This window comes from Lampris incognitus, chromosome 16, assembly GCF_029633865.1.
Source record: "Lampris incognitus isolate fLamInc1 chromosome 16, fLamInc1.hap2, whole genome shotgun sequence".
NCBI lineage: Eukaryota > Metazoa > Chordata > Actinopteri > Lampriformes > Lampridae > Lampris > Lampris incognitus.
In genome coordinates, this window is record NC_079226.1 from 42,429,231 (window position 1) to 42,453,038 (window position 23,808).

The 23,808-nt window shown below is 46.7% G+C and overlaps 1 protein-coding gene across 1 annotated transcript in view; it reads left to right on the forward strand.

Moving 5' to 3' along the window:
* The first annotated feature begins 5,207 nt into the window (after positions 1–5,207).
* Positions 5,208–23,808, forward strand: part of LOC130126416 (NACHT, LRR and PYD domains-containing protein 12-like) — a 56,682-nt gene continuing 38,081 nt past the window's right edge. The window contains exons 1-10 of the mRNA XM_056295923.1: positions 5,208–5,407; positions 10,286–10,350; positions 10,709–10,811; positions 10,919–11,035; positions 13,859–13,975; positions 14,262–14,340; positions 14,527–14,731; positions 17,991–19,794; positions 20,376–20,549; positions 20,743–20,916. Of these exons, the coding sequence (XP_056151898.1) occupies positions 10,723–10,811; positions 10,919–11,035; positions 13,859–13,975; positions 14,262–14,340; positions 14,527–14,731; positions 17,991–19,794; positions 20,376–20,549; positions 20,743–20,916 (2,759 nt within the window). The 5' untranslated portion in view covers positions 5,208–5,407; positions 10,286–10,350; positions 10,709–10,722. The remainder of the gene's footprint in view (positions 5,408–10,285; positions 10,351–10,708; positions 10,812–10,918; positions 11,036–13,858; positions 13,976–14,261; positions 14,341–14,526; positions 14,732–17,990; positions 19,795–20,375; positions 20,550–20,742; positions 20,917–23,808) is intronic.

Below are 23,808 nucleotides of genomic sequence, written 5' to 3' on the forward strand. Positions count from 1 at the left end.
AATACCCAATATGGATTCGTACGGCGTTCCAGCTCCACGGATGGACTGGGAATCGGCGAACTTACCTGAAGCATGGAGACGATTTCGACAAACAACGGAGCTAATGTTCAAGGGCCCCCTGCGCGGGAAGAACGAAGAGGAGAAATGCAGCTACCTCCTGCTCTGGATAGGGGAAAAAGGGCGCGATGTGCACAACACTTGGACACTCAGCGGAGAACAAGCCAAGAAGCTAGAAACGTACTACGATAAGTACACTGAGTACATCACCCCCAAAGCAAACCCGATTTATGCCAGATATAAATTTCATGAAAAGATGCAGGGAGAGAGTGAATCCTTCGAACGATTTGTAACTGAGCTAAAGCTCCTAGTCAAAGACTGTGGCTACCCAAATGCCGACGAGATGGTCAGGGACCGCATCGTGTTTGCCACCAACTCACCCAGAGTGAGAGAAAAGCTACTTAGCCAGGGAGCTGAGCTAACGCTAGAAAAAGCCATAGATGTAGCCCGCTCACACGAGCTAGCAAAGCAACAGCTAACGTTTATGGGCCAGGGCAGCACACATGAAACGGTGCACGCAATAGGCAGAAAGACTTACAAACCGAACGCACCCAAAGCAGCTAACGCTAACTTCAGACAAAGGGACGTTAGCACCGCCGCCAGGGCGTGTAGCTATTGTGGAGGGCTACACGGCGCTAAAGCCACTTGCCCAGCTAAGGGTAAACAATGCATTAAATGCAAGAAGCTCAATCATTTTGCTAAAGTATGCAAGTCTAGCTCCCAGGGACAGACAAAGTACTACCGCGGCACAGTACATGCCGTCGGAGAGAACCCAGAAGAGTGCACCACTGACAGAGAACAGGAAGAACTGTACTTCGACAACATTACAGTGGAGAGCACCGCTGTGGGAGAACAGACAGAGCTGTACATAGACTGCATCTCAATAGAGAACAACGGAAAAAGCAACGAGCAGGCTTACGTAGAGGTTGGAATTGGCACACCTCCACAGAAGGTAAAGTTTAAACTAGACACTGGGGCACAGGCCAATACTATTCCCACCAACCTGTTCCAGGCGCTGTTCAAAAATGTGACACTGAAACCAGCAATACACAGACTCACTGAATATGGAGGAGGCGCGCTGAGCGTGAAAGGCACATGCAAACTCAAATGTAAGTACAGAGACAATGCAATTATGCTGGACTTTTACGTCATTGACACAAACGCCCCACCAGTCATGGCAATGAAAACATGCCGTGACCTAAACTTGGTAAAAATAGTGATGGCTGTGAGCGAGGAAAACAATGTCACATCACAGAGCATAATGGATGAGTATGCAGATGTTTTCCAAGGAATAGGAGAGTTCCCAGGCGAGTGCACCTTCCGCGTCACACCAGATGCAACGCCGGTCGTCTGCCCGCCACGCAGAATCCCCATCGCCCTACGCAGCAAACTGAGGGACGAGCTTGACAGCATGGAGAAAGGCGGCATAATCTGTAAGGTAACAGAACCCACAGAATGGGTGAACGCACTCGTTATTGTTGAGAAGCCAAAGACAGGCAAACTTAGAGTGTGTTTAGACCCCAGAGCTCTTAACAAAGTGATACAACGACCTCACTACCCCCTCCCCACGCTGGAGGACGCCACCACAAAGCTTGCTGGAGCTGAGTACTTTAGCGTGTTAGACGCGCGGTCAGGCTATTGGGCCATCAAACTGAGCACTGAATCCTCAATGTTGACGACATTTAACACAGTGTTTGGCAGGTATCGTTTCCTCAGACTGCCATTCGGAATCGTGTCCGCTCAAGACGAGTTCCAGAGACGCGTGGATGAAACATATGAAGGATTGGACGGTGTGACGGTCATAGTGGACGATATACTAGTGTTCGGCAAGACTAAAGAGGAACATGACCAGCGTCTCAGAGCGATGCTGAAGCGCACAAGGGAGCGAGGGGTGAGGCTCAACCCCGACAAGTGTCACATATGCGTGTCCGAGGTAAGCTACTTCGGCCACACGCTCTCACACGAAGGCATCAAACCAGACCCACACAAGGTGAAGGCGGTCAAGGACATGCAACCCCCACAGAACAAAGCAGAGCTGGAGACAGTCCTCGGCATGATCAACTACCTCGCCAGATTCGCTCCACACCTCTCACAGATAAACTCACCCCTCAGACAGCTTCTGAAACAGGACAGTGAGTTTGTGTGGGATGCAGTCCACGACAAGGCGTTCCAAGAGATGAAGAATCTCATTACACAGCACCCAGGTCCAGTACTCTCATATTTCGACCCGCAGAAAGAGCTGCGACTCCAAGTGGATGCATCCAAAAGTGGCCTTGGGGCTGTCATGCTCCAAGATGGCAAACCAATTGCCTATGCGTCCAAGTCACTCAACAGCACTGAAGAAAACTACGCACAGATAGAGAAGGAGCTCTACGCTGTGGTCTTCGGCTGCAAGAGGTTCCACGAGTACATGTATGGACGAAAAGTGATTGTGGAGTCAGACCACAAGCCTCTGGAGGCAATACTAAAAAAGCCACTGGCAGCAGCACCACCCCGGCTGCAACGGATGATCCTGGCACTCCAAAAATACGACATCCAAATCATCCACCGCCCCGGTAAGGACATACCGGTGGCCGACACACTGTCACGCAAGTCAATAGAACACCACGACAGTGACCTACAGGAAGGGATGGAGGCCCAAGTGCACACAGTCCTCAGCAACATCCCTGTGAGCGACACAAGACTCACAGAAATCAAGCAGGAAACAGCGCAAGATCCACAGCTCACCGCACTCAGACGAGCCACACTCACTGGCTGGCCAGACACAAAGAAAAAGTGCCCGCCCAGCATCCAGGAATACTGGAACCACAGAGCAGAAATCTCAGAAATGGACGGTATCCTGTTCAAAGGTGAGAGAATCATTGTCCCCCAAAAGCTTCGCAAGGACATGATACAGCGCATCCATGCCAGCCACCTTGGCGTGGAAAAAAGCAAATGCCGAGCAAGAGACTTACTGTTCTGGCCTGGCATGGGGAAACAGATCGAGGATGCGGTAGCAGACTGCAGCATATGCCAAGAACGGCGCAGCGCAAATGCAAAGGAACCAATGATGTCACACGCCATACCCGAGCGGCCGTGGCAAGTGATAGGCACAGACCTATTCACATGGAACTCACAGGACTTCATAGTCACTGTGGACTACTACTCCAGATTCTTCGAGCTAGAAAGACTTTACAGCTGCACCTCATCTGCCGTCATCATGAAGCTGAAAGCAGCAATGGCTCGACACGGAATCCCCGAGACTATCATCAGCGACAACGGTCCGTGCTACAGCTCTGGTGAGTTCCGCAACTTCTCACAGACATGGGGTTTCTCACACACCACCACAAGCCCCCACTACCCACAGAGCAACGGCCTCTCCGAGAAGACTGTCCAGACGGCCAAACGCATCCTGGACAAAGCCAAAGCTGAGAACAAAGACCCCTACATGAGCTTACTGGAGTATCGCAACACACCGGTGGACAACCTGAAATCACCGGCACAGCTACTGATGAGTCGGAGGCTGCGGTCCATTCTCCCATCAACAGCAAAACACCTGCAGCCACAGATCGCCAGTCAGGAGGATGTTCACAAAAGGAGAGAGGTATGTCAACAGCGCCAGCAGGCATACTACAACCGAACAGCCAAACCTCTGCCCCACCTGCCCGCAGGCACACCAATCCGCTTCCGGCAGGAGGATGGATCCTGGAGACCTGCAACTGTGGAAAGACCAGCGAACACAGACAGGAGCTACCACATCCAAACCAAAGAAGGTCAGATCTACCAACGCAACCGTCAACACCTGCGACAAAGCAGAGTGAACACTCACACTACGCACACACACACTTCACAGCAGACTGTTACCAGCGCTAACAACAACACACAAGCCCATCAGCAAGAGCATGCTGAACCTCCAGACACGAACAATCAGCGACAACCAGACACACAGCCTGGTTACACCACGAGGTCAGGTCGCACGATCAAACCAAGACAAATCCTTGACTTATGAATGTTAAAAAAAGAGAATTTTACACCAACCTGTACTATACCTGCTATGTTTTGAAAAGAAATATTTACAGCGTTCACTTACCTTGTGTACCTACCTGCTGTTTGCAGTTACCAGTAATGAAATGAAAAAAAAGATGAAATGTTATTACGGTGTCACATTTAGACAGTGAAGGAAATGTTTTACACTACTTTGTTGCAGTCCAGTTATATAAGAGTTCCACTTTCATATTCTTTCTTATTAAGATTGTATTCGCTTATAGACGTGCTCAACGTGGTCTGTATCTCTGCAGAGAAAGCAGCACTTTTCAGAAAAAGGGAGATGTAATATTTGCTAGTAATATTTGATTTGCTAATGTCCCTTACGGCTTTCCGTAGCGCCACAACAAAGTCACAGGATGTACGTAACAACGTCAGTCGGAATCCGGTCGGTGAATAAACACCCAGCACGAGAGAAGTCGTCCTTGCTTCATTAATGTTATAAGTTAACATAGCCAGAGGGCACAGATCATTACACCCCCCCCCCTCTCTCTCTCCCCTGTCTCTCTCTCCCCTGTCTCTCTCTCTCTCTCTCCCCTCTCTCTCTCCCCTCTCTCTCTCGCTCTCTCCCCTTTCTCTTGCTCTCTCGCTCTCTCTCTCTCTCTCTCCCCTGTCTCTCTCTCTCCCCCCCTCTCTCTCCCCTCTCTCTCTCTCCCTCCCCTGTCTCTCTCTCTCTCGCTCTCTCTCTCCCCCCCCTCTCCCTCCCCTCTCTCTCCCCTCTCTCTCTCCGTCCCCTCTCTCTCTCTCGCTCTCTCTCTCCCCCATGCTCTCTTTCTCTCTCCCCCCTCCTCTCTCTCTCTCTCTCTCTCCCCTCTCTCTCTCTCCCTCCCCTCTCTCTCTCTCTCTCTCTCGCTCTCTCTCTCCCCCCTCTCTCCCTCCCCTCTCTCTCTCCCCTCTCTCTCTCCGTCCCCTCTCTCTCTCTCGCTCTCTCTCTCCCCCATGCTCTCTTTCTCTCTCCCCCCTCCTCTCTCTCTCTCTCTCTCTCTCTCTCTCTCTCTCTCTATCTCTCTCTCCCCTCCCCCCTCTCTCTCTCCTCTCTGTCCCCTCCTCTTTCTCTCTCTCTCTCTCTCTGTCCCCTCCTCTTCCTCGCTCTCTCACTCTCTGCCCCCTCCTCTTTCTCTCTCTCTCTTTCCGTCTTTGTGAGATTTACTTTCGCTTTCAGGCCTCGTGGTAGAAGTGTTTTAGCAGCAGGAGCAGTAAAAGTGGATGTATTTCACAGCAACACAACAGCGTCATAGTGGAACATTCTTGCGTGACGTGGTTTCAGTGGGTCTCTGTTGCTGCTGGCGACGCCTTCCTGCTTCATGTAGGGGACAATAAGAATAATGTAAGTGTGACTGGACTTTTCCACACTCACTCTGCTGTTTGACTCGACTCTTAATATCTGATGTTTCTGTTCAACACATTGTCAGAGTGAACAACTGTTAACACAGCCGTGTCTGGGACCACGTTAAAGACGTCTAAGCCGCTTGTTTAATGGGGGATTTGACTGAAACCCGTTCAAGACATTTGTCATCAAGAAAAGACGGACCAGAGACGAGGCCTGTTGGTGAAAAACACTCTAGAGCAGCGTTTCTCAAACCTCTCCTGGAGGACCGCTTGTCCTGCATGTTTTAGATCTCTCCCTGCTCCAACACAGCTGATTCAAATGATCAACTCGTTATGAGCTCCCGAAGCTGCCTAATAACAAAGCTGATCATTTGAATCAGCTGTGTTGGAGCAAGGAGAGATCTAAAACATGCAGGACAAGCGGTCCTCCAGGAGAGGTTTGAGAAACGCTGCTCTAGACCTCTAAACAAGGAATCAGCACTTTGAACGTTTCTGAGGCTCCATACATTTTAATTACACGGAGTGCCTTGGTCAGAGATTTGTTCTCTTTTTCTCATCTGAAACTGCTAACCTTGGACCAAAGAGCACCCAACAAAAATATATTACTTAACTACAGAGAGGACTGAGCACGCCACTGACTCCAAACACATGTAATAATTGATGAAACCACAGGAAACCAAACCGGACGTGTCGATACAGAAACATGAGCGTTTACCATTTCTCTGGTTTCCCCTCAGTAATATTTTATTATTTATGATGTTCTGGAGCTGTGGTTTTGTGTCATGGCAGACAGATTTTCACAACATTGACTTTCTACCTCAGCTGCTGAGTTTTGAATTGATAAAAGTTTCTCCACCTCAGTGTCATTTCTGAGTTTTGAGGCTTTTCTTCAGTCCACTGCCCAAGATGCGATCCTTATCTTCTGTCTAGTGGCCGCAGATAAACTAAACCACCTGATATGTGGTTTGTCTGGCACAGACGAGACCCGACCACTGGTTAGACTGGTCTGATGTCATTCTGACGTTTCTAGACGTTGATACTGAAGTTAGGAAGATGTGGTCAAATGTCCACAGACATCCAGGACCGACCAAAGAGAACAAGAAGCATCTTCTCTCTGTGTTTCCTCTACGGATGAAAATAGAAGTCTTATGGATCTCGAATGGAGACCAGAGGCCAGCGCAGCGAAACCCAAAGGCAGACGGACACAGAGTCCTGAGAAACCCGAGGCGATTTTAATGCAGGATGAAACAAACAAACTGCTCGAAATAATAACAGGGAGGTGGATCTGAGGTGGGGAGGGGCTGCATGGTGCGGATAGCGGGTCTGTTTGTGAGATGTGTGCTATACTACGTGTGTGTAATGAAAGCTGGTGTCTAACTTGCAACATCTGTCCTACGTGTAATAATGGAGAGATGTTTGGCGGGGTGTTGAGACGATGTGCGCGCGCCTGGCTACCAAAGTCCAAATCCGTTGAGCGAGGGGTTGTCCGAGGAAGTCCGAGTCCGTGATCCAGGAAGTCAAATCCGAAGGCAGGGGTCCAGGAAGAGAGACGCGGAGGGAGGGGTCCAGGGAGAGAGGCGCGGAGGGAGGGGTCCAGGGAGAGAGGCGCGGAGTTAGGGGTCCAGAGAGAGAGACGCGGAGAGAGGAGTCCAGGGGGAGAGACGCGGACGGAGGGGTCCAGGGAGAGAGACGCAGAGGGAGGGGTCCAGGGAGAGAGACGCAGAGTTAGGGGTCCAGAGAGAGAGACGCGGAGAGAGGAGTCCAGGGAGAGAGACGCGGAGTTAGGGGTCCAGAGAGAGAGACGCGGAGAGAGGAGTCCAGGGGGAGAGACGCGGAGGGAGGGGTCCAGGGAGAGAGACGCAGACGGAGATCGCTGGAGGGGGTCCGGGGAGACGTGATGGTCGCTGGGGACGATGGGCGAGGTAGACGCGGGGAGCGTGGAAGTTGCGGAGGGAAACAAAAACAGCGAGAGGAAAAACAGGAACACGGGAGTTAAACACTGAGAAACAAAACAGCAGCGTGGGAACAGACACAGAAGAGGGTGCCCAGGAGTCACTGGAACAGGCTTGTCAGAGCTTCACCGCAGGGCTCAGGACGTCCAAGTCCAGAGAGGCGGTCCGGGAGGCTTCTGGTAGAGGCTGCCTGACTGCCGCAGGTGCGCCTGATGGATGGTGGCCAACACCTGGTGCAGCGCAGTGCTCGTCCCCTCAGAGCGCGATCCGAGCGCCCGGATGTTCCCGGCGCGTCCGAGCTGGAGGAGTGGCGGGAACGTGCCGGGGAGGCAGCTCGGGGCGGTGAAACCACAACAAGAAGGTCTGTTTGACTTGATGTGGACCTGTCACGTATCAGGAAAGAACCCAAAAGCAGACGGGACAACCAGGTAAGGGAAGAATCAAGTCTTTATTGAAGTGACCGATCTCAGGGGTAGAGCAGGAGTTGGCTCAGTGGCAGGTAGACAAGCAGGCAGAAGTCCATGAAAGGCGACGTTCCAGCGCAGACTGGTCCACAGTGGAGGCCTTTTAAGGGTGAGGGCTATTGCTTGATGGCCAGCTGGCGTGCCGGGGTGAAGGAGGGGTCAGCAGGTGTCAGCTGGTGTAGCAGGTGTCAGGGGCGATCGCTTTGATGTCAAGGGCGAGAGGCTGTGACAGGACCTGAGTTCACCAGGTGTGTCGCAGGTGTCTGCCTGGGAGAGCTAGCTTTGGATCGGCTGAGGGAGCCTGGTCTGCTTCGTACGATGGATCCAGGGACCACGGCCCCTGCCTGGAGCTGCGCCCGGGGAGGAAACACCGAGAGCGGTCGGACAGGACGCGGAAGCGGGGCATGCTAAGCTAACTGCTAGCCCATGTGTAACCCTGTTGAAATGTATTCATTATTATAAGATATCATTTTGAATAAATAATTTCATAGTTTAATAAATAGAATTTACGGTTAAATTGTTAAGATTCATTGACCAACAAGGAAGGTATGATTTTGCTCACTGAGAGAAATGCATGTTGGGTAATGTTCATGTTTTACTGAATACAGCATCTAAAAATGTTAAATATTTGTTGTGTAATAATATATGTGAAAATGCTTTAAAAATGCCCGTAAGAATAGGAAGAAAGAGGTACACAAATGTTTTGTGAAGTTAGTTTTTTTTTTCAAACTCTGGTGAATGAGCCAATCACATTGGAGGTCAAAGGGCGAGGGAGGGGGTTGAGAGTGAGCGACGAAGGAGTACGAGGGAAGTAGCGTGTTGTCTGCTGAAAAGAAAAACACGAAATGTTGTGTTAAGGTGTACACCATTTTTAGTGAAAGTGTTCAACCAGGACTCTTATACTAAACTTTAATGGTGATATTTCTGTCCGTTTTGAATGAACTACTCAGCACAAGAAGACCGAAAGAAGTTAAGTTAGCCGCTGACTTAGTGGCTAGTGCTTTTGCATGGACTTTGCTAACAAGCTAGCGACCAGCGACCTCGACTAGCAAAGCCTGTGTGGAACTGCGACGCGGACGACGAACAAAGACCCCGACGGAGCCGGATAGCGTTGCCGAGTGGTGGACTTTGCCGAGATCGTCACCATCGTGAATCTTCTTGTCATATCTGCTCCTGCTGCCGCCGCCTTGGACCTTGTGTATTGGAGGCTACATTCCATTGAGGAAAGGTACCGTTCTTTTGTTTTTGCCTGCGTGGGGAAGCAGCCATTTTGTTTTTGCCTGCGTGGGGAAGCAGCCATTTTGTTTTTGCCTGCGTGGGGAAGCAGCCATTTGGTTTTTGCCTGCGAGGTGAAGCAGCCATTTGGTTTAAGGCTACAACGTTCACAAGCTACACTCAGGCCTGCATCATTTGAACTGGGTATTTGAAAGTAGGCCAGGTTATTGCCGGCTACTTTCTTTTTCTTGGGCCCTTATGTTTCAATGTGTATGTGTATGCATTTGACTGGGAGATTTCAAAAGATATTTGAAAACGAAGCATTTACATACTGAACAATATTTTCTAAGTAAATATTTTAAACTTCTCATAACACAGTGGTGTTGAATGATTACTTTTGATATTTTAAGGTAATTAAGAAAAAGAGTATTGCATATAGCCTACTAAGTAGTGATTACACACACACACAAGTTAAACACTGATATGTTTATTAGTGACACCCCACTTATTTGATGAGAGGTTTTAAAGAACACAGGATAGCCACCTCTCACTATAGCCAAACCCGCTAGAGAGGCGCTACACGTGCATACCACAGTCATCCTGGCTGCAATTCGTTCTGTGGACAGAGGAATCTTGTGGACTGCGTTGCACTGAGTGGACTGTGTTGTTAACTGTTTGTTGTTTTTTTGCTTTGTTCTCTGTTTTGTGTGTTTTTGGTGGTGTTGTTTTTGGGAAATTCTGGATGTGTGTTTCTTGTGTTGCACTTCTGTGGGCTGGGAGAAAATGAATTGTCATTTCTTTGTGTATGCAAGTACATGTAAGAAATGACAATAAATTGTTTCTGATTCCTGAGAGGATGCAGATTTCATTGTGCGATGCTTAAATGCTTTGTTATGCTGGCTACCAGTAACAACTCACAGACAGTCATGCGTTTGTGTTCTTTGTGTTTATTTCAGAAACTATAGAGATATGCTCCGTTATGCTGTACCGTTTGTACTGCTGGAACTATTACCACTCTGCAAGTAAAGGACTTAACTCAAACTGATGATTCTGTGCTCTCTGACCTGAGCCCTCTAGTGGTCAATCATCCAACCAACCAGTTTCAGGGGTCCAATACCCAACATTATGTGCTGCTTTCAGATGTGAATATTCATTGGAATTCATTGTATGAGGATTTCCAGCATTTCTGTCTGACTTGGTGTTGAGATGAACATTTCATGAGAATGTTTTGTGTTTTCCTTTCAGTGGTATCCAGACAGAACCAACAGCAGCCAACAGGTTGTAGTGTGTTGTCTCACCTCATTCTGCTGGTGAGTTAAGCAGGAAGTCTCACAACTGCTCTGACAGCTTGGATAAGTTTGACTGAAGTACATTTTATCTACTGTTCATCTACTGAGTGTAGAAAACACTACCGCCTTCCAACACTGAGATCCACCCCCTTTAACACAACCACCTGTTAAACAGTCCAGGTCTCGATGGACCACAAGGCTTCAAATCCTTCTTTCTGGATGTTTCTGGTCAGTCCGTTAGATGCAGACAGCAGGGGGTTCTAGTATTTTATACAATGTGTGTATGTGACATGCATGACAAATAACTGATCCTCTGATGAAAAGCTTATGGAAATAATGTGTCCAGCTAACACGGCATGTTGTGTGTGTTTGTGTGAAGGTCTACACTCTGCTATGAATGTGTCTGAGGAGAGAGAGGAGGGAGGTTCTACCTCCAAAACCACTCTGTCTGGGGAACATGACAGCCAGACCAAAGCTAAGAGGTAAGATGAGGATCTCTAACTGGTCTATGACTGGTCTCCATCTCAGAGCTCAGCAGTGATGTCATCATGACATCATCAGTCAAAGGTCTGTTTGTGTTGTGTTGAAGTCCAGTCCATCAGGAGAGACCAGTCTCCCCTGTACCCAGCTGTGTGTCCATGAAGAGTGGCTGGTCTATAGATCCACCTCGTACATTCAGAGATGGACACCACTCTACTGAACAGAGGTGAGGTCTATGGTCACATCTGTAGTGACCATCAGTTAAAACCAAAGTTCTTGTTCCTCTCTTGCATTGGAGGGGTAGTACTGTTCTCTTCACGTGTCCAATAACAATGTCCAACAGAGATGTTCTCTTTGGGTGTGTGTCCCATTCATCACAGCGTGATGATTATTGACAATATTTACTGTGCTGATGTGGTGAATTGGTGAAGGCAAGGTGATCCAAAATATTTCAAATGACTTTTGTCTTTGTTCCAATATTAAATTGTCTTCTTTATGGTAAGAACTGGGGGGTAAACTGATGTAAACTGATGATCCGCTGCAGACCATAGGTCAGTACCAGTCAGTCCGGCACCAGGCTTAGTGTCGTTAATGTTCGTTGTTCAAAAGCCTGGTTGCTTGGTGGAAAAAGCTGTTCTGGGTTCTTCTGGTCCGGTCTTTGAGGCTGCGGTACCGCTTGCCTGATGGTAGCAGCTGGAACAGTCCATAGTTGGGGTGGCTGGGATGTTTGATAATTGTGCAGGCTTTGCTGACACAGCGTCTGTTATATATGTCCTGGATGGAGGGAAACCCACATCCTCTGAAGTCCTGGGCCGTCCCACAACCCTCTGCAGGGTTTTGTGGTTGTGGGCAGGACAGTTCCCATGCCAGGCGGTGATGCATCCAGTCAGGACGCTCTCCTTATGGCAAGATTTGTGTTTTCCTGATACCTATGAGCATTTACAATACTTCCTTTAACCCAGCGTTTCTCAAAGTGTGTGGCGCCCCCCTGGGGGACACATGGGTATGACAGGGGTCACATGTGTGACTGGTGGGGAATGTAGACTGGAACTACTGTTTTGACGTCAGAATCTTTTTCACGGTGGAACAATCAACAAAACCTGCTTTCATGAGACAGAGTCTGTAGGTTCTCAGAATGGAGAGACATTTGACAGGGACGAAAAGAAAGACAGGAGATGCTTCCGAGACAAACAAGACAAAGTGCTTCACTGACGGTAATCAACCAAAAACCAAGTTAAGACAATGTGACGAAGCCTGTCTTGCTCCTGGGTTCACAGTGAATGTGGTGGGAGATGAGGAGAGACCAGTGTGTATTTTATGTGTGAAAACTCTGGCAGCTGGTACTGTGAGACCAAACACATGAAGAAGACACTTAGAGACATTACACCCCGGTCATGTCAACAAGGCACTGGAGTTCTGTCAGAGAAGACTTGGTGCATACCGTCAGCAGGAGCATGGCTTTGTAAGTCCTGCATCAGTGAACAACAAAGCACTAATGGCGTCACACAAAGTCACATACACAACTGCCCAGTGCAAGAAACCACACACAATAGCAGAGGAGCTCATACTTCCTGTGGCTTTAGATATGGCGTCAACTATGTTTGATGAGACAAGCGCCGCAAAACTGAAGGCTGTCCCTCTGTCCAATGGCACAGTTGCAAGACGTATATGCGACCTTTCAAATGACCTTGAAGAACAACTCGCTGAAAAACTGAAAGACAAACGTTTCACCTTGCTAGTGGACGAGGCTACTGACAGCAGTAAAGACTGCTTGTTTATTGCTCTTGTTGGCTTTGTCACGTCAGAGCCACTGTGTGAGGACTTGCTGTTCTGCAGGTACGTCCCAAGTACAGGACGGCTGATGAGCTGTTCAGGCTTCTGGACTGGTACCTGACAGAACCTGGGCTGAAATGGGAGAACTGTGCGGGCGTTTGCACGGATGGTGCACAGACCACGGCAGGGAAAACGAAGGGACTGCAGCCACTAATCAAGAGGGTCTCGCCAAACGCACAATGGACGCACTGTGTCATACACAGAGCAGCGCTAGCATCAAGACTGATTAGCCCGGACCTAAACCAGGTTTTGACCCATGTTGTTATGTGGTCAGTGTCATCAAAACAAGACCCCTGAGAGCGCGGCTGTTCTCTGCACTTTGTGGGGAGATGGGAGCTGAACATTCAGCAGTGGTGTTTCACAGCGACGCTAGGTGGCTCTCGCGAGGTGAAGTGTTGTCGGGAGTCTTTCAGCTCAGAGAGGAAATGCGGGTGTTTCTGGAGGAGGAGGGTATGCATGAAGTTGCAAGCAAGTTTAGTGAAGAACAATTTCTGATGAACCTGTCCTATCTCAGCGATATATTTGAAAGCTGAATGAATTAAATCTTCAGCTTCAAGGCCGAGACAAGCACCTTCCTCACCTGGCGGACAAGATCAGTGCGTTCACTCGAACAACCATAATGTGTCCCTACCAGTAACACGCTGCTTACTAACAACCAGCGATTCCCTCTCAGAAAAGTCATTTGCCAAACTGACGTAGCACTAATCTACATATAGCTGGCTCATCTATTTAATTACTTTAAGAGATTAAGAAAAGCTGGTCAGATCCATCGGGAACATCATTATAAAAGATCCACAATCTACTGATTTACTTTATCTTACTCACTTATTAGATTGTATTTATGTTGTTATTTTATTGTTATTAATATTATCATGTTTTTATCAATTTTACTTGTCTTTGTTTGGTTTTGTCCTTTTAATCTATGTTATCTGGTTTATTTGTCTAGCTTTTATTCAAGTGTATATATGTTCCTTATTGTCAGGTTGTGTCAGATTGTTGTGTGTTGTTATGGGCTTGTCAGTCATGTGTGAAACACTTTGAACTGCACTAACCTGTATGAAAGATGGGATTCAAATAAAGTTGGATGGACTGACACAAGATAAAAACCTCACATCTAAACATACAAAAGCTGACACAGTAGTCGACTGTTCTGACCCATACCTACTTAATACATCTTCAGAACAAGACTTATTAAATAGTCTTCCTCTGTTTCTAGCAGGACCCATCAGGAGAGACCAGACCCCCCTGCACCCAGCTGTGTGTCCATGAAGAGTGACCACTCTATGATTCTACCTATTCATTTCAAAGATGGACACCCCTCTACTGAACAGAGGTCAGAATTGAACAGCTGATATGAACAGATGGTTTGGTTGTTATCAGACTCTACTGAACAGACAGAGGTAGTAACAAGTCATGACACATGGAATTGGTCTGAACCTTCTGCTGGTTCAGTTTCTTCTCTCAGAACATCTCATCTAATAACCACATCAGTATTTACAGTGGTGTTCACCTTGTGTTTCTGCCTGCATCCATCACTACACAACACCTGTAACCTCCTGTGTGTGTGTGTGTGTGTGTGTGTGTGTCTAGAGACCTAACATGTCATGTGTTCTCCACAGAGACCACCAGGAGAGGTCAGAGGTTCTCAGTGGTCAGTCTGTCCAGGAGCATCAAACAGACCTGGACTCCATATTTACGGTGTGTAAATGTACATGAACAGCTTTTACTTCACCTACAGATGAAATGAAAAACATCATTCTGGTCATGATGGTCTTCATGCTCCACTGTTCACACCAGTGGTTTTTAATCAGTAACAGATGGGCTTGATGTTTTGTTCCATGACTTTAACATGAAAGTTTAATTCACATACTGACTCATTTCCAGCTGCTTGAGGAGAACATTGTCACTTTTGTGAAGAAGGAGCTGAAGAGGTTCCAGAAGGTTCTGAGTTCAGATTACCCAGAGTGCTTAGGGAGACAGAGGAAAGAGGAGGAGCAGAGCAGGAGTACTAGAGAGGCACTTCTGAAGATCACCCAGCACTTCCTGAGGAGTATGAAGCAGGAGGAGCTGGCTGCCCGTCTGGAGAGCAGTAAGAGACTCTTTATTCCAAAGCCTCAACACCATGTAAAGCAGGGGTCCCAACCTGTTCTGGCTCGTCACCCCACTTTGAAGTCACTAACCTCCACTGACCCCAGACACTCTACAATTACACCAGAATTAATTTGCTGCAAGAAAATGTTCATTTTAGACCACATGTAGGCTCTACCCATGACAACTCTGTATATTTATTAGGTGTTTTATGTTTTATGATTGGTGTCTCTTTTTTGTTATTAAGTTTTTTATGAGTCATCTACTTTTTCCCACACACAATACAAACACAATATACAAATAAGGGAAAAAAAACCATACGGAAATTACACACACACACACACACACACACACACACACACACACACACACACACACACACACACACACACACACATACTCAGACTGCTCAGATCCCCCTCCCGCAGGACCCATGGTTGGTGTCGCTCAGATATTTAATGGGGCAGTTGAGCTTGCACATCTTGCTGCAGCCTTTCAAAGTTGGGTGGTGTAGTAGACAGAGTGCATCTCATCTCTGCAGCTACATCCACTCACCAACACTGCTTTGACTTCATGCACACAAGAGCACTAAATCCACTTCACACAAGTATGTCTTTCCTTCTTCTTCTTCTTCTTCTTCTTCTTCTTTTGTAAAACCCCCTTCCTTTCTGGTCTTCCTCCCACCTTGTCTGCCATATCTCCATTCCTTTCCTCTTAATCTCTGCTTTTCCTTCTCCTTTTCCAAGTGGAACTCACACCGGTATTTGTTTTTGCAATATGTGTTCCCAAAAGGAGCCAACAGATTTAAAGCACACTGTGAGATCTCTGGGTACTCTTCTGTTGCTCCAAACCAGAATTCCTCCATCGCCACTCGTGAATGCGGTCCCTGTTGTGTTCTGTCACAGCTCAGTTCAATCAGCTGTTCAGTAGCAGTGGCAGGTGGGTCCACCGAGCCTGCAGCACAGTGGAATGGGTCCCTCACCCAGTCAAACTTGGACATATCCAAGTCTGGAAAGTAAGTGGGAAAGTGCTCTTGTAGGCGTTTCAGGGGCTCACACATCATCTTTGCGGAGCACTGGTCATCGATGCCGTGTCTGTTAGAAACTTGCTCAGCTGGGGGAAAGGGGTGACGTTTGCTTTTGGAAGGCTTTCTCTCCAGAATGTGAGTTTCCTCCTGAATCCATCAGCACGGTCACTCATCTGCACGATATTCTTGTTTTTCCCTGCATGCTTATCTTCAGTTCATTAAGTTTTCCAGAGATATCCGTTACATACGCAAGAGGAGCATTTTTTGCTGGTCACACAGAAAGTCGACAAAATCTGTTTGGTTTTTTTTCACATCAATGAAAAACACCAACAGTTCATTTCTCAACTTAAAAATGGCTCCAGCACCCTCCCTCTCCACAACCACCCTGCCTCTGTGTGAAAGAGCAAGTTGTCGTGTTCAGAGCCCACATCGCCGCATAGTTTAGCAAGTAGACCTGCACGCAGTGGATTTGGTTTGATGTTGATCACCATGGCTTCAACCTGCTGCAGTATGTCTGTGATGGGCACACTCAGTTCCTTAGATGCCAGTCGCTCACGATGAATCATGCAGTGATTCCACACGACAGAGGGCGCCAGTTCCACGATTAACGTACGTAGGCCTGCTCGCCGCCCCGCCATAGACGGAGCCCCATCTGTACAAAACCCTACCATACACTCCCATGGAATGTTGTTGTCTCCATATAGTTGTGGAGACATGGTACATTGCCTTGGCAGTCTCTTGTTCAGGAAGAGGGAGACGGTACAAAATACCCTGGTGAATAGCATTCTCTATCATATAATGAACAAATGTCAAAGCCTGGGCATTTCTCCCTTCTGTGCTGACATCCGTTTGTAGAACATAGGCTGGGGAATTTCGTAGTCGGTCTGTTAGTGTGCTCTCTTGGTCACTAGCGATGGCATCTATCCTTCTTTTCACTGTGTTATCAGACGATGGTATTGTCTTCAGTTTTTGCACTTCTCCCTCCCCACACATCGTTTTTACCATTTCAATGGCAGCTGGCAATATCAAAGTCTCAGTGATGGTATGTGGCTTCATAGCCTTTGCAACAAGACACTCGTCCACCTCAAAAGATGCTTTCAAGGCTCACTCACTGACAGTCGTTGTCTTTCTGAAGTACACTCGCTGCTTATTCAGCTCGGCATATTTCTTTTCAAAGAAAGGTTTTGGTTTGCCTACATATTCTTTACGCTGTGTCTCAAAATGTCTCTTGAGCTTGTTGGGTTTCATGCTGTCCATAGACAGGACGTTACCACACAGCAGACATGCGGCCTTTCCTCGTTGTGTTCAGTTATGCTAGTAAATCCAAACTGAAGGAAGGGTTCATCGTGTTTTCTCTTTCTTTTTGGTGTCAGTTTCTCCGTTTCACTCAAAGATGTGGAGGGCACAGGTGGGCGAAGAAATCTTTCCATTTTCCATCGCTCTGATTTGCTTACAAACTTCGCTCACTATTTGTTTGAGATTGGGAATCTGCACATTGGTCACGTGTGATGGTGTGAATCAAGATATGCCGAGAACTCGATTTTTATGAGGGGAAGTGAGTTGTTTTAAATCGTGTGTGTTGTTTTTATTATCATAATAATTATTATTTGTATTGATGAATTACTAGAAATTTTAGGCAACCCCATTTCAATTCAATGCGACCCCGCTTGGCGTGGCGACCCCAAGGTTGGGAACCTGTGATGTAAAGGGTCAATAGAGACAAAGTGGGAGAGGAAACTATTTTCAAACTCTGTTGAAAATGTAGATTTATCAAAGGAGGTTCAGACAATCTCCATTTGGATGGTAAATAAAAGAAATCTAATGGATAATCTGGTTAAGCTATTGGTTGGATGATGTGGGTGTAAAATGCTGATGACATTGGTTCACATCAGAGCAATAATACCAGAGAGAACCTCTTTAAGACATCACCACTGTCCCCATAATCCCAATAAAGAGCTCCTAACTAATACATGGTTACTACGAGAGCTGGAACAGCAAACATCAAAATATTATTACAGTAGAAATGAAGCAGGTTGTTTGTGGAAATGCACTTGGATAAATCTACCCTTTATATAAATTAATTACATGTCTTCATTGTTTGTCTTAAATCAGACCTGCTTGTCCATCCACCAGTGATAAGCTGAAGTAATACTATGGAGTTTGGTAAAGTTTCTGTTTCTCACACTTACAGTAACATCCATTCACTGATTCCCTGGTTTATTTGTTTATTCAGAAAACCTTGTTCCCATGTGCCGGAGTAACCTCAAAGCAGCTCTGAAGGAAAAGTTTCAGTGTTTGTTTGAGGGCATCGCTAAACCAGGAGAGTCAACACTTCTGAATCAGATCTACACAGAGCTCTACATCACAGAGGGAGGCAGTGGAGAGGTCAATAATGAACATGAGGTCAGGCAGATTGAAACAGCATCCAGGAAACCAGCGAGACCAGAAACACTGATCACATGTGAGGACATCTTTAAACCCTTACCTGGACAAGATAAACCAATCAGAACATTGATGACAAAGGGAGTGGCTGGCATCGGGAAAACAGTCTTAACTCAGAAGTTCACTCTGGACTGGGCTGAAAACAAAACCAACCCCAATATACACTTCACATTTCCGTTCACGTTCAGAGAGCTGAATGTGCTGAAAGATAAAAAGTTCAGCTTGGTGGGACTTCTTCATCACTTCTTTATTGAAACAAAAGAAGAAGGAATCTGCAGCTTTGATGAGTTCCAAGTTGTGTTCATCTTTGACGGTCTGGATGAGTGTCGACTTCCTCTGGACTTCCAGAACAATGAGATCTGGACTGATGTCACAAAGTCCACCTCAGTGGACGTGCTGCTGACAAACCTCATCAAGGGGAATATGCTTCCATCTGCTCGCCTCTGGATAACCACACGGCCTGCAGCAGCCAACCAGATCCCTCCTGAGTGGGTTGACATGGTGACAGAGGTGAGAGGGTTCACTGATCCACAGAAGGAGGAGTACTTCAGAAAGAGATTCAGAGATAAGGCGCAAGCCAGAAGAATCATCTCACACATCAAGACATCACGAAGCCTCCACATCATGTGTCACATCCCAGTCTTCTGTTGGATCACTGCTACAGTTCTGGATCATGTGTTGGGAACATGTAAGAGAGGAGAGATGCCCAAGACCCTGACTGAGATGTACATCCACTTCCTGGTGGTTCAGTCCATCCAGGGGAATGTGAAGTATCATGGGAGATCTGAGACAGAGCCACACTGGAATACCGAGAGCAGGAAGATGATTGAGTCTCTGGGGAAACTGGCCTTTGAACAGCTGGAGAAAGGCAACCTGATCTTCTATGAAGCAGACCTGACAGAGTGTGGCATTGATATCAGAGCAGCCTCAGTGTACTCAGGAGTGTTCACGCAGATCTTTAAAGAGGAGTGTGGGCTGTACCAGGACAAGGTCTTCTGCTTTGTCCATCTGAGCATTCAGGAGTTTCTGGCTGCTCTTTATGTCTTTCTCTCATTCATCAAAACTGGAGTCAATCTGCTGTCAGAAACCCAGTCAACCTCCTGCAGGTCTAAACCACTTGGAGATGAACGTGAAAAACCAGACCTCTACCAGACAGCAGTGGACAAGGCGTTAGAGAGTCCAAACGGACATCTGGACTTGTTCCTGCGCTTCCTCCTGGGCCTCTCACTGGAGCGCAGTCGGAATCTCCTACGAGGCCTGCTGGGAAAGACAGGAAGTATGTCAAAGACCAATAAGAAAAGAGTCCTGTACATCCAGGAGAAGATCAGGGAGGATCTCTCTCCAGAGAGAAGCATCAATCTGTTCCACTGTCTGAATGAACTGAATGACCATTCTCTAGTGGAGGAGATCCAACAGTACCTGACATCAGGAAGACTCTCCACAGACCAGCTCTCTCCTGCTCAGTGGTCAGCTCTGGTCTTCATCTTATTGTCTTCAGAAAAGGAGCTGGAGGTGTTTGACCTGAAGAAATACTCTGCTTCAGAGGAGGGTCTTCTGAGGCTGCTGCCAGTGGTCAAAGCCTCCAGTACAGCTCTGTAAGTGTATAGATTATATTTTTCCATTGGTGAGAAAATATTGTTTCATTCCGCTGATGATTGATAGTGTTACTGGGGTTACAGGTTCTAAAATCAAAAGTATTAAAGACATTAAAATGATAGAATAATTACAACTATCAAAACAGTCGTTGTAATAGTTTTAAGTAGCAGTAATCATAAAACAAGCAGGTAGTATTGGAATCAGCAGCAGTAGTAAAAGCAGTAATAGTAGCAGTAGCAGTAGAACTAGTCTAGTAGTAGCAATAGTATTAGTAGTCACAGTAGTAGCAGTAGTAGTACAAATTGTGTTATAACAAACAGCCATTGCAGTTATTGTAGGGCTACTAGTAAAAGGAGCAGCAGTAATAGTACTCTCGTAGTAGTAATATTTTGTTATATCCGTGTTTAGATGAGTACTATAATAAAGTACTATTATCCAAACTGTTCTCATGATGAAAACAAATGGTAAAATCAAAAGTATTAGATCCATTAGTAAATGATAGAGTGATATATATGTGTGTGTGTGTGTGTGTGTGTGTGTGTGTGTGTGTGTGTGTGTGTGTGTGTGTGTGTCCATTCAGGTTGAGTTCCTGTAATCTGTCAGAGAGGAGCTGTGAAGTTGTGTCCTCAGTCCTCAGCTCCTCCTCCTCTAGTGTGAGAGAACTGGACCTGAGTAACAATGATCTGCGGGATTCAGGAGTCAAGCTGCTCTCTGCTGGACTGGGGAGTCCACAATGTAGACTGGAAACTCTCAGGTCAGTATTCCTAAACCTCTTCAACACAGGACCACTTCAGTCCTCATTTATCACCCAGGTGGTGCTACACATTGGTGGTGGTTGAGGTGAGTTTCCCCCTTCAATGTGAAGCGCTTTGGGTGTCTAGATAAAGTGCTATATAAATGTATTCGATAATTATTGTGTGTGTGTGTGTGTGTGTGTGTCCATTCAGGTTGAGTTACTGTAATCTGTCAGAGAGGAGCTGTGAAGTTGTGTCCTCAGTCCTCAGCTCCTCCTCCTCTAGTGTGAGAGAGCTGGACCTGAGTAACAATGATCTGCGGGATTCAGGAGTCAAGCTGCTCTCTGCTGGACTGGGGAGTCCACAATGTAGACTGGAAACTCTCAGGTCAGTCTTCCTAAACCTCTTCAACACAGGACCACTTCAGTCCTCATTTACATCCACTTTAATGGCAGTCACTACATCCTAACCTGGGTGGTGTTTTCTCTGATTGGAGGAATAACAAAGCAGGTGTAGTAACCAGCTCTGCTTCTACTTCCTACTTCCTGTCAACCACTTCCCATGAGCACATCCCCAAGCAAAGAGGTCCTGTCAGTGCATCACACATCAATATAGTTTTGTTTTCAGAGAAAAAAGTGAAATAGTCTAACAGGCATAGCAAGGCCTTCCTTCTGACCATATCCAGCTATATATTTATAATTCATATTTCTTGTTTCAGTCTGCAGTGTAACTCTGTTTTCACCTGACAAATACTGCACTGGTTCTGATTATATTGTAGTGTATCAAACACAACTTAAATACACATGTGCTTGTATGAACACATGAATGTGAGATGGTAACCCTGTGTACAGGTTCATGGTCTAGTGGTCTTGTCTGTCTTTTAAATGTGGAGGTGGAGGCCACAGGTTTGGGGGTGAAGATTGACTTCATCTTCCTCTTACAGACATACTGTAGGAGTGGAGGAGGCATCACTTCCTCTAGCAGTGTGTTCACACTCACATCTCTACTATGACAACACAAAAAGATGTATTGACCTCTGCAGCTCTCTGAGCACACAATGTGTGCTCATCACTGTGCCCCCCTAAGAACAAAACATGACAGTGTGTTAATGACATCATCTATCTGATGTGTAGTCGTCACATGATCTGTAAAGGTGTGGGGTTCTTGTTCACTGCGGGGTTCGATGCCTCTCTCTGGGGCTTCATGACTGTGCGTTGGCTCCATTAACATCAGAATGTCCCTCAAAGCTGCAGATGGTCTGTACCCTCAGCCACATGCAGGGTCCAAAATTAACTTTTTGGTTCACCAGCCAAATGTCTGGTAGGTGAACATTTCTACCCGCCAAACTTTTTTTACCGGCCAAAAAATAAAATGAGATTTTTGTGTTGTGTGTCATACATACAGTTAATCTGCATGGTAACACATTATGGTGGTGAATAAAAGCAGTGGTCAGAGCAGATTGTAAGTGAAAAATAATTTCATTTCATCTTGTATTGATAATAAAACAGTGCAACAAAATAACATGCCTGTATGCATTTAAATTGAACTTCAAAGTATGGGTTCAAAGTATGGGTCCCACCCCCAGTCAGTCGTCCTCACTAGACTCCTCACTTTCAGTTTCCCCCATCTTATTTTTGTCCATGAAGTCTGGTCTTCTGCTCCTTATGGACTCCTGGTGCCATAGCTCCACAGCACAGGTGGGGTTGTAGTCCTGTATGCTTGGAGAAGACAGCTGAACCAAGAGTAGGTCTGAGAGGGCGCCAGTCTGTCGTCACCTGCTTCCTTACATTGAAACCCCGCTCACACTCTGCTGTGGGGGCAGGCAGGGACAGCACCAGGTCTACCAAAGCCAGAATGTCTGGGTATGAGGACTGAAGACTGCTGTTGATGTCACACCAGCTGGTCTTCTTAAGGGTCTGGGGCTCTAGATAGAAGTTGGTCTTTAGGATGGTCCACTGGTCAGGGATCAGCTCAGTATAGACCCCAGAGTCATTCAGCACAGGCCTGAAGTGGTCCACCAGGGCATCCACTTCAGTGTCACCAAAATCTGAAACAATACACGACACATCACAGTTTTTATTGCAGTCTATGAAATAATGACCCTGTAGTAGTAGAGACCTGAGTGACCTGTCATACAAAACATAATACTAAACAAACCTGCTGCTGCTTCCCCTGACTCTGGCCAGTTCTTAAAGTCGACGAGCTTCGTGGCACACAGAACCCCGACACTTGCATCCTGGAACCTGATCTTCATGCTCTCTACAAGCCTCCCTGTGAGTTTTGCCTGTGAGGTGGCGACTGCCTTGTTGTCCCCCCGGCTGAGTGCCACTCCCTGATAACAGTTGCCCTTTGTGGCCTTCATCCTGGGACCACCTCTGGTGATAAAAGATGAATTTCACCATCTTAAAACAGTAGCATCGTCTTTTCATTTCAGTATTAACTATAACATTCTTACGCCCTCTGTCTTGTTGAAATAATAATTTCTCATATTAAACTGTATCTTACCATGACCTAAGGCAAGTGATATTGCACAAATCATACCTTGTTTTGTACTTCAGTATCACAGCCTGAGTAGCGGACAGAGATTTGTGGGCCTCTGCAATGGTGACAGTTGACCTTTGCAGGCAGGCGGAGAGGTTGCTCAGATAGGTGAGCATATCATGGAGGAAACCAAAGAACTGGACCACAACAGTCTCCCTGGTGGTGCTGAAGAACCTCCTTGCTTTGGCCTGCTGGACAGCCCTGCCACCTTGAGCATCAGGAGATTGAATCTGAAACACATTAGAAAACACAGACAGACAAACGCAATTAGCCAGTTACTTTCATTTCAAATAACTATGATATTACCTATTCTATAATGGCACATTTTCATAGTTCCATCAACAAGTCCATATTAAATTAAAATTTTTACTGTATTACATTAATATTTTCATTATTTTGACAAAACACACTTTGACAAATTACTTTGGTGTAGTAAGGCAAACTACAGACATTACCTGTTCCAGGTGCTGAATGATTCCTTTGTAACCCTTTAAGAAGTGGTCCAGCGCACGAAGCAGGTGCCCTACCCTGCGGGTGCCATCGATTCGGGTAGGCACCAGTGGTGTATGGCCGAGAATGTGGAAGCTGCTGATCAAGTTAGCTCTGTTCAGTGGGCTGACATGATAGAACGTGTACAGCCCACTTAGGAGGTCTTCAACCCTCTGGTATACATTGTTGCTGCGGATGGCATCTCCGAAGGCCAATTCAAGATGGTGTGCCATGCAGTGTATGCTAACA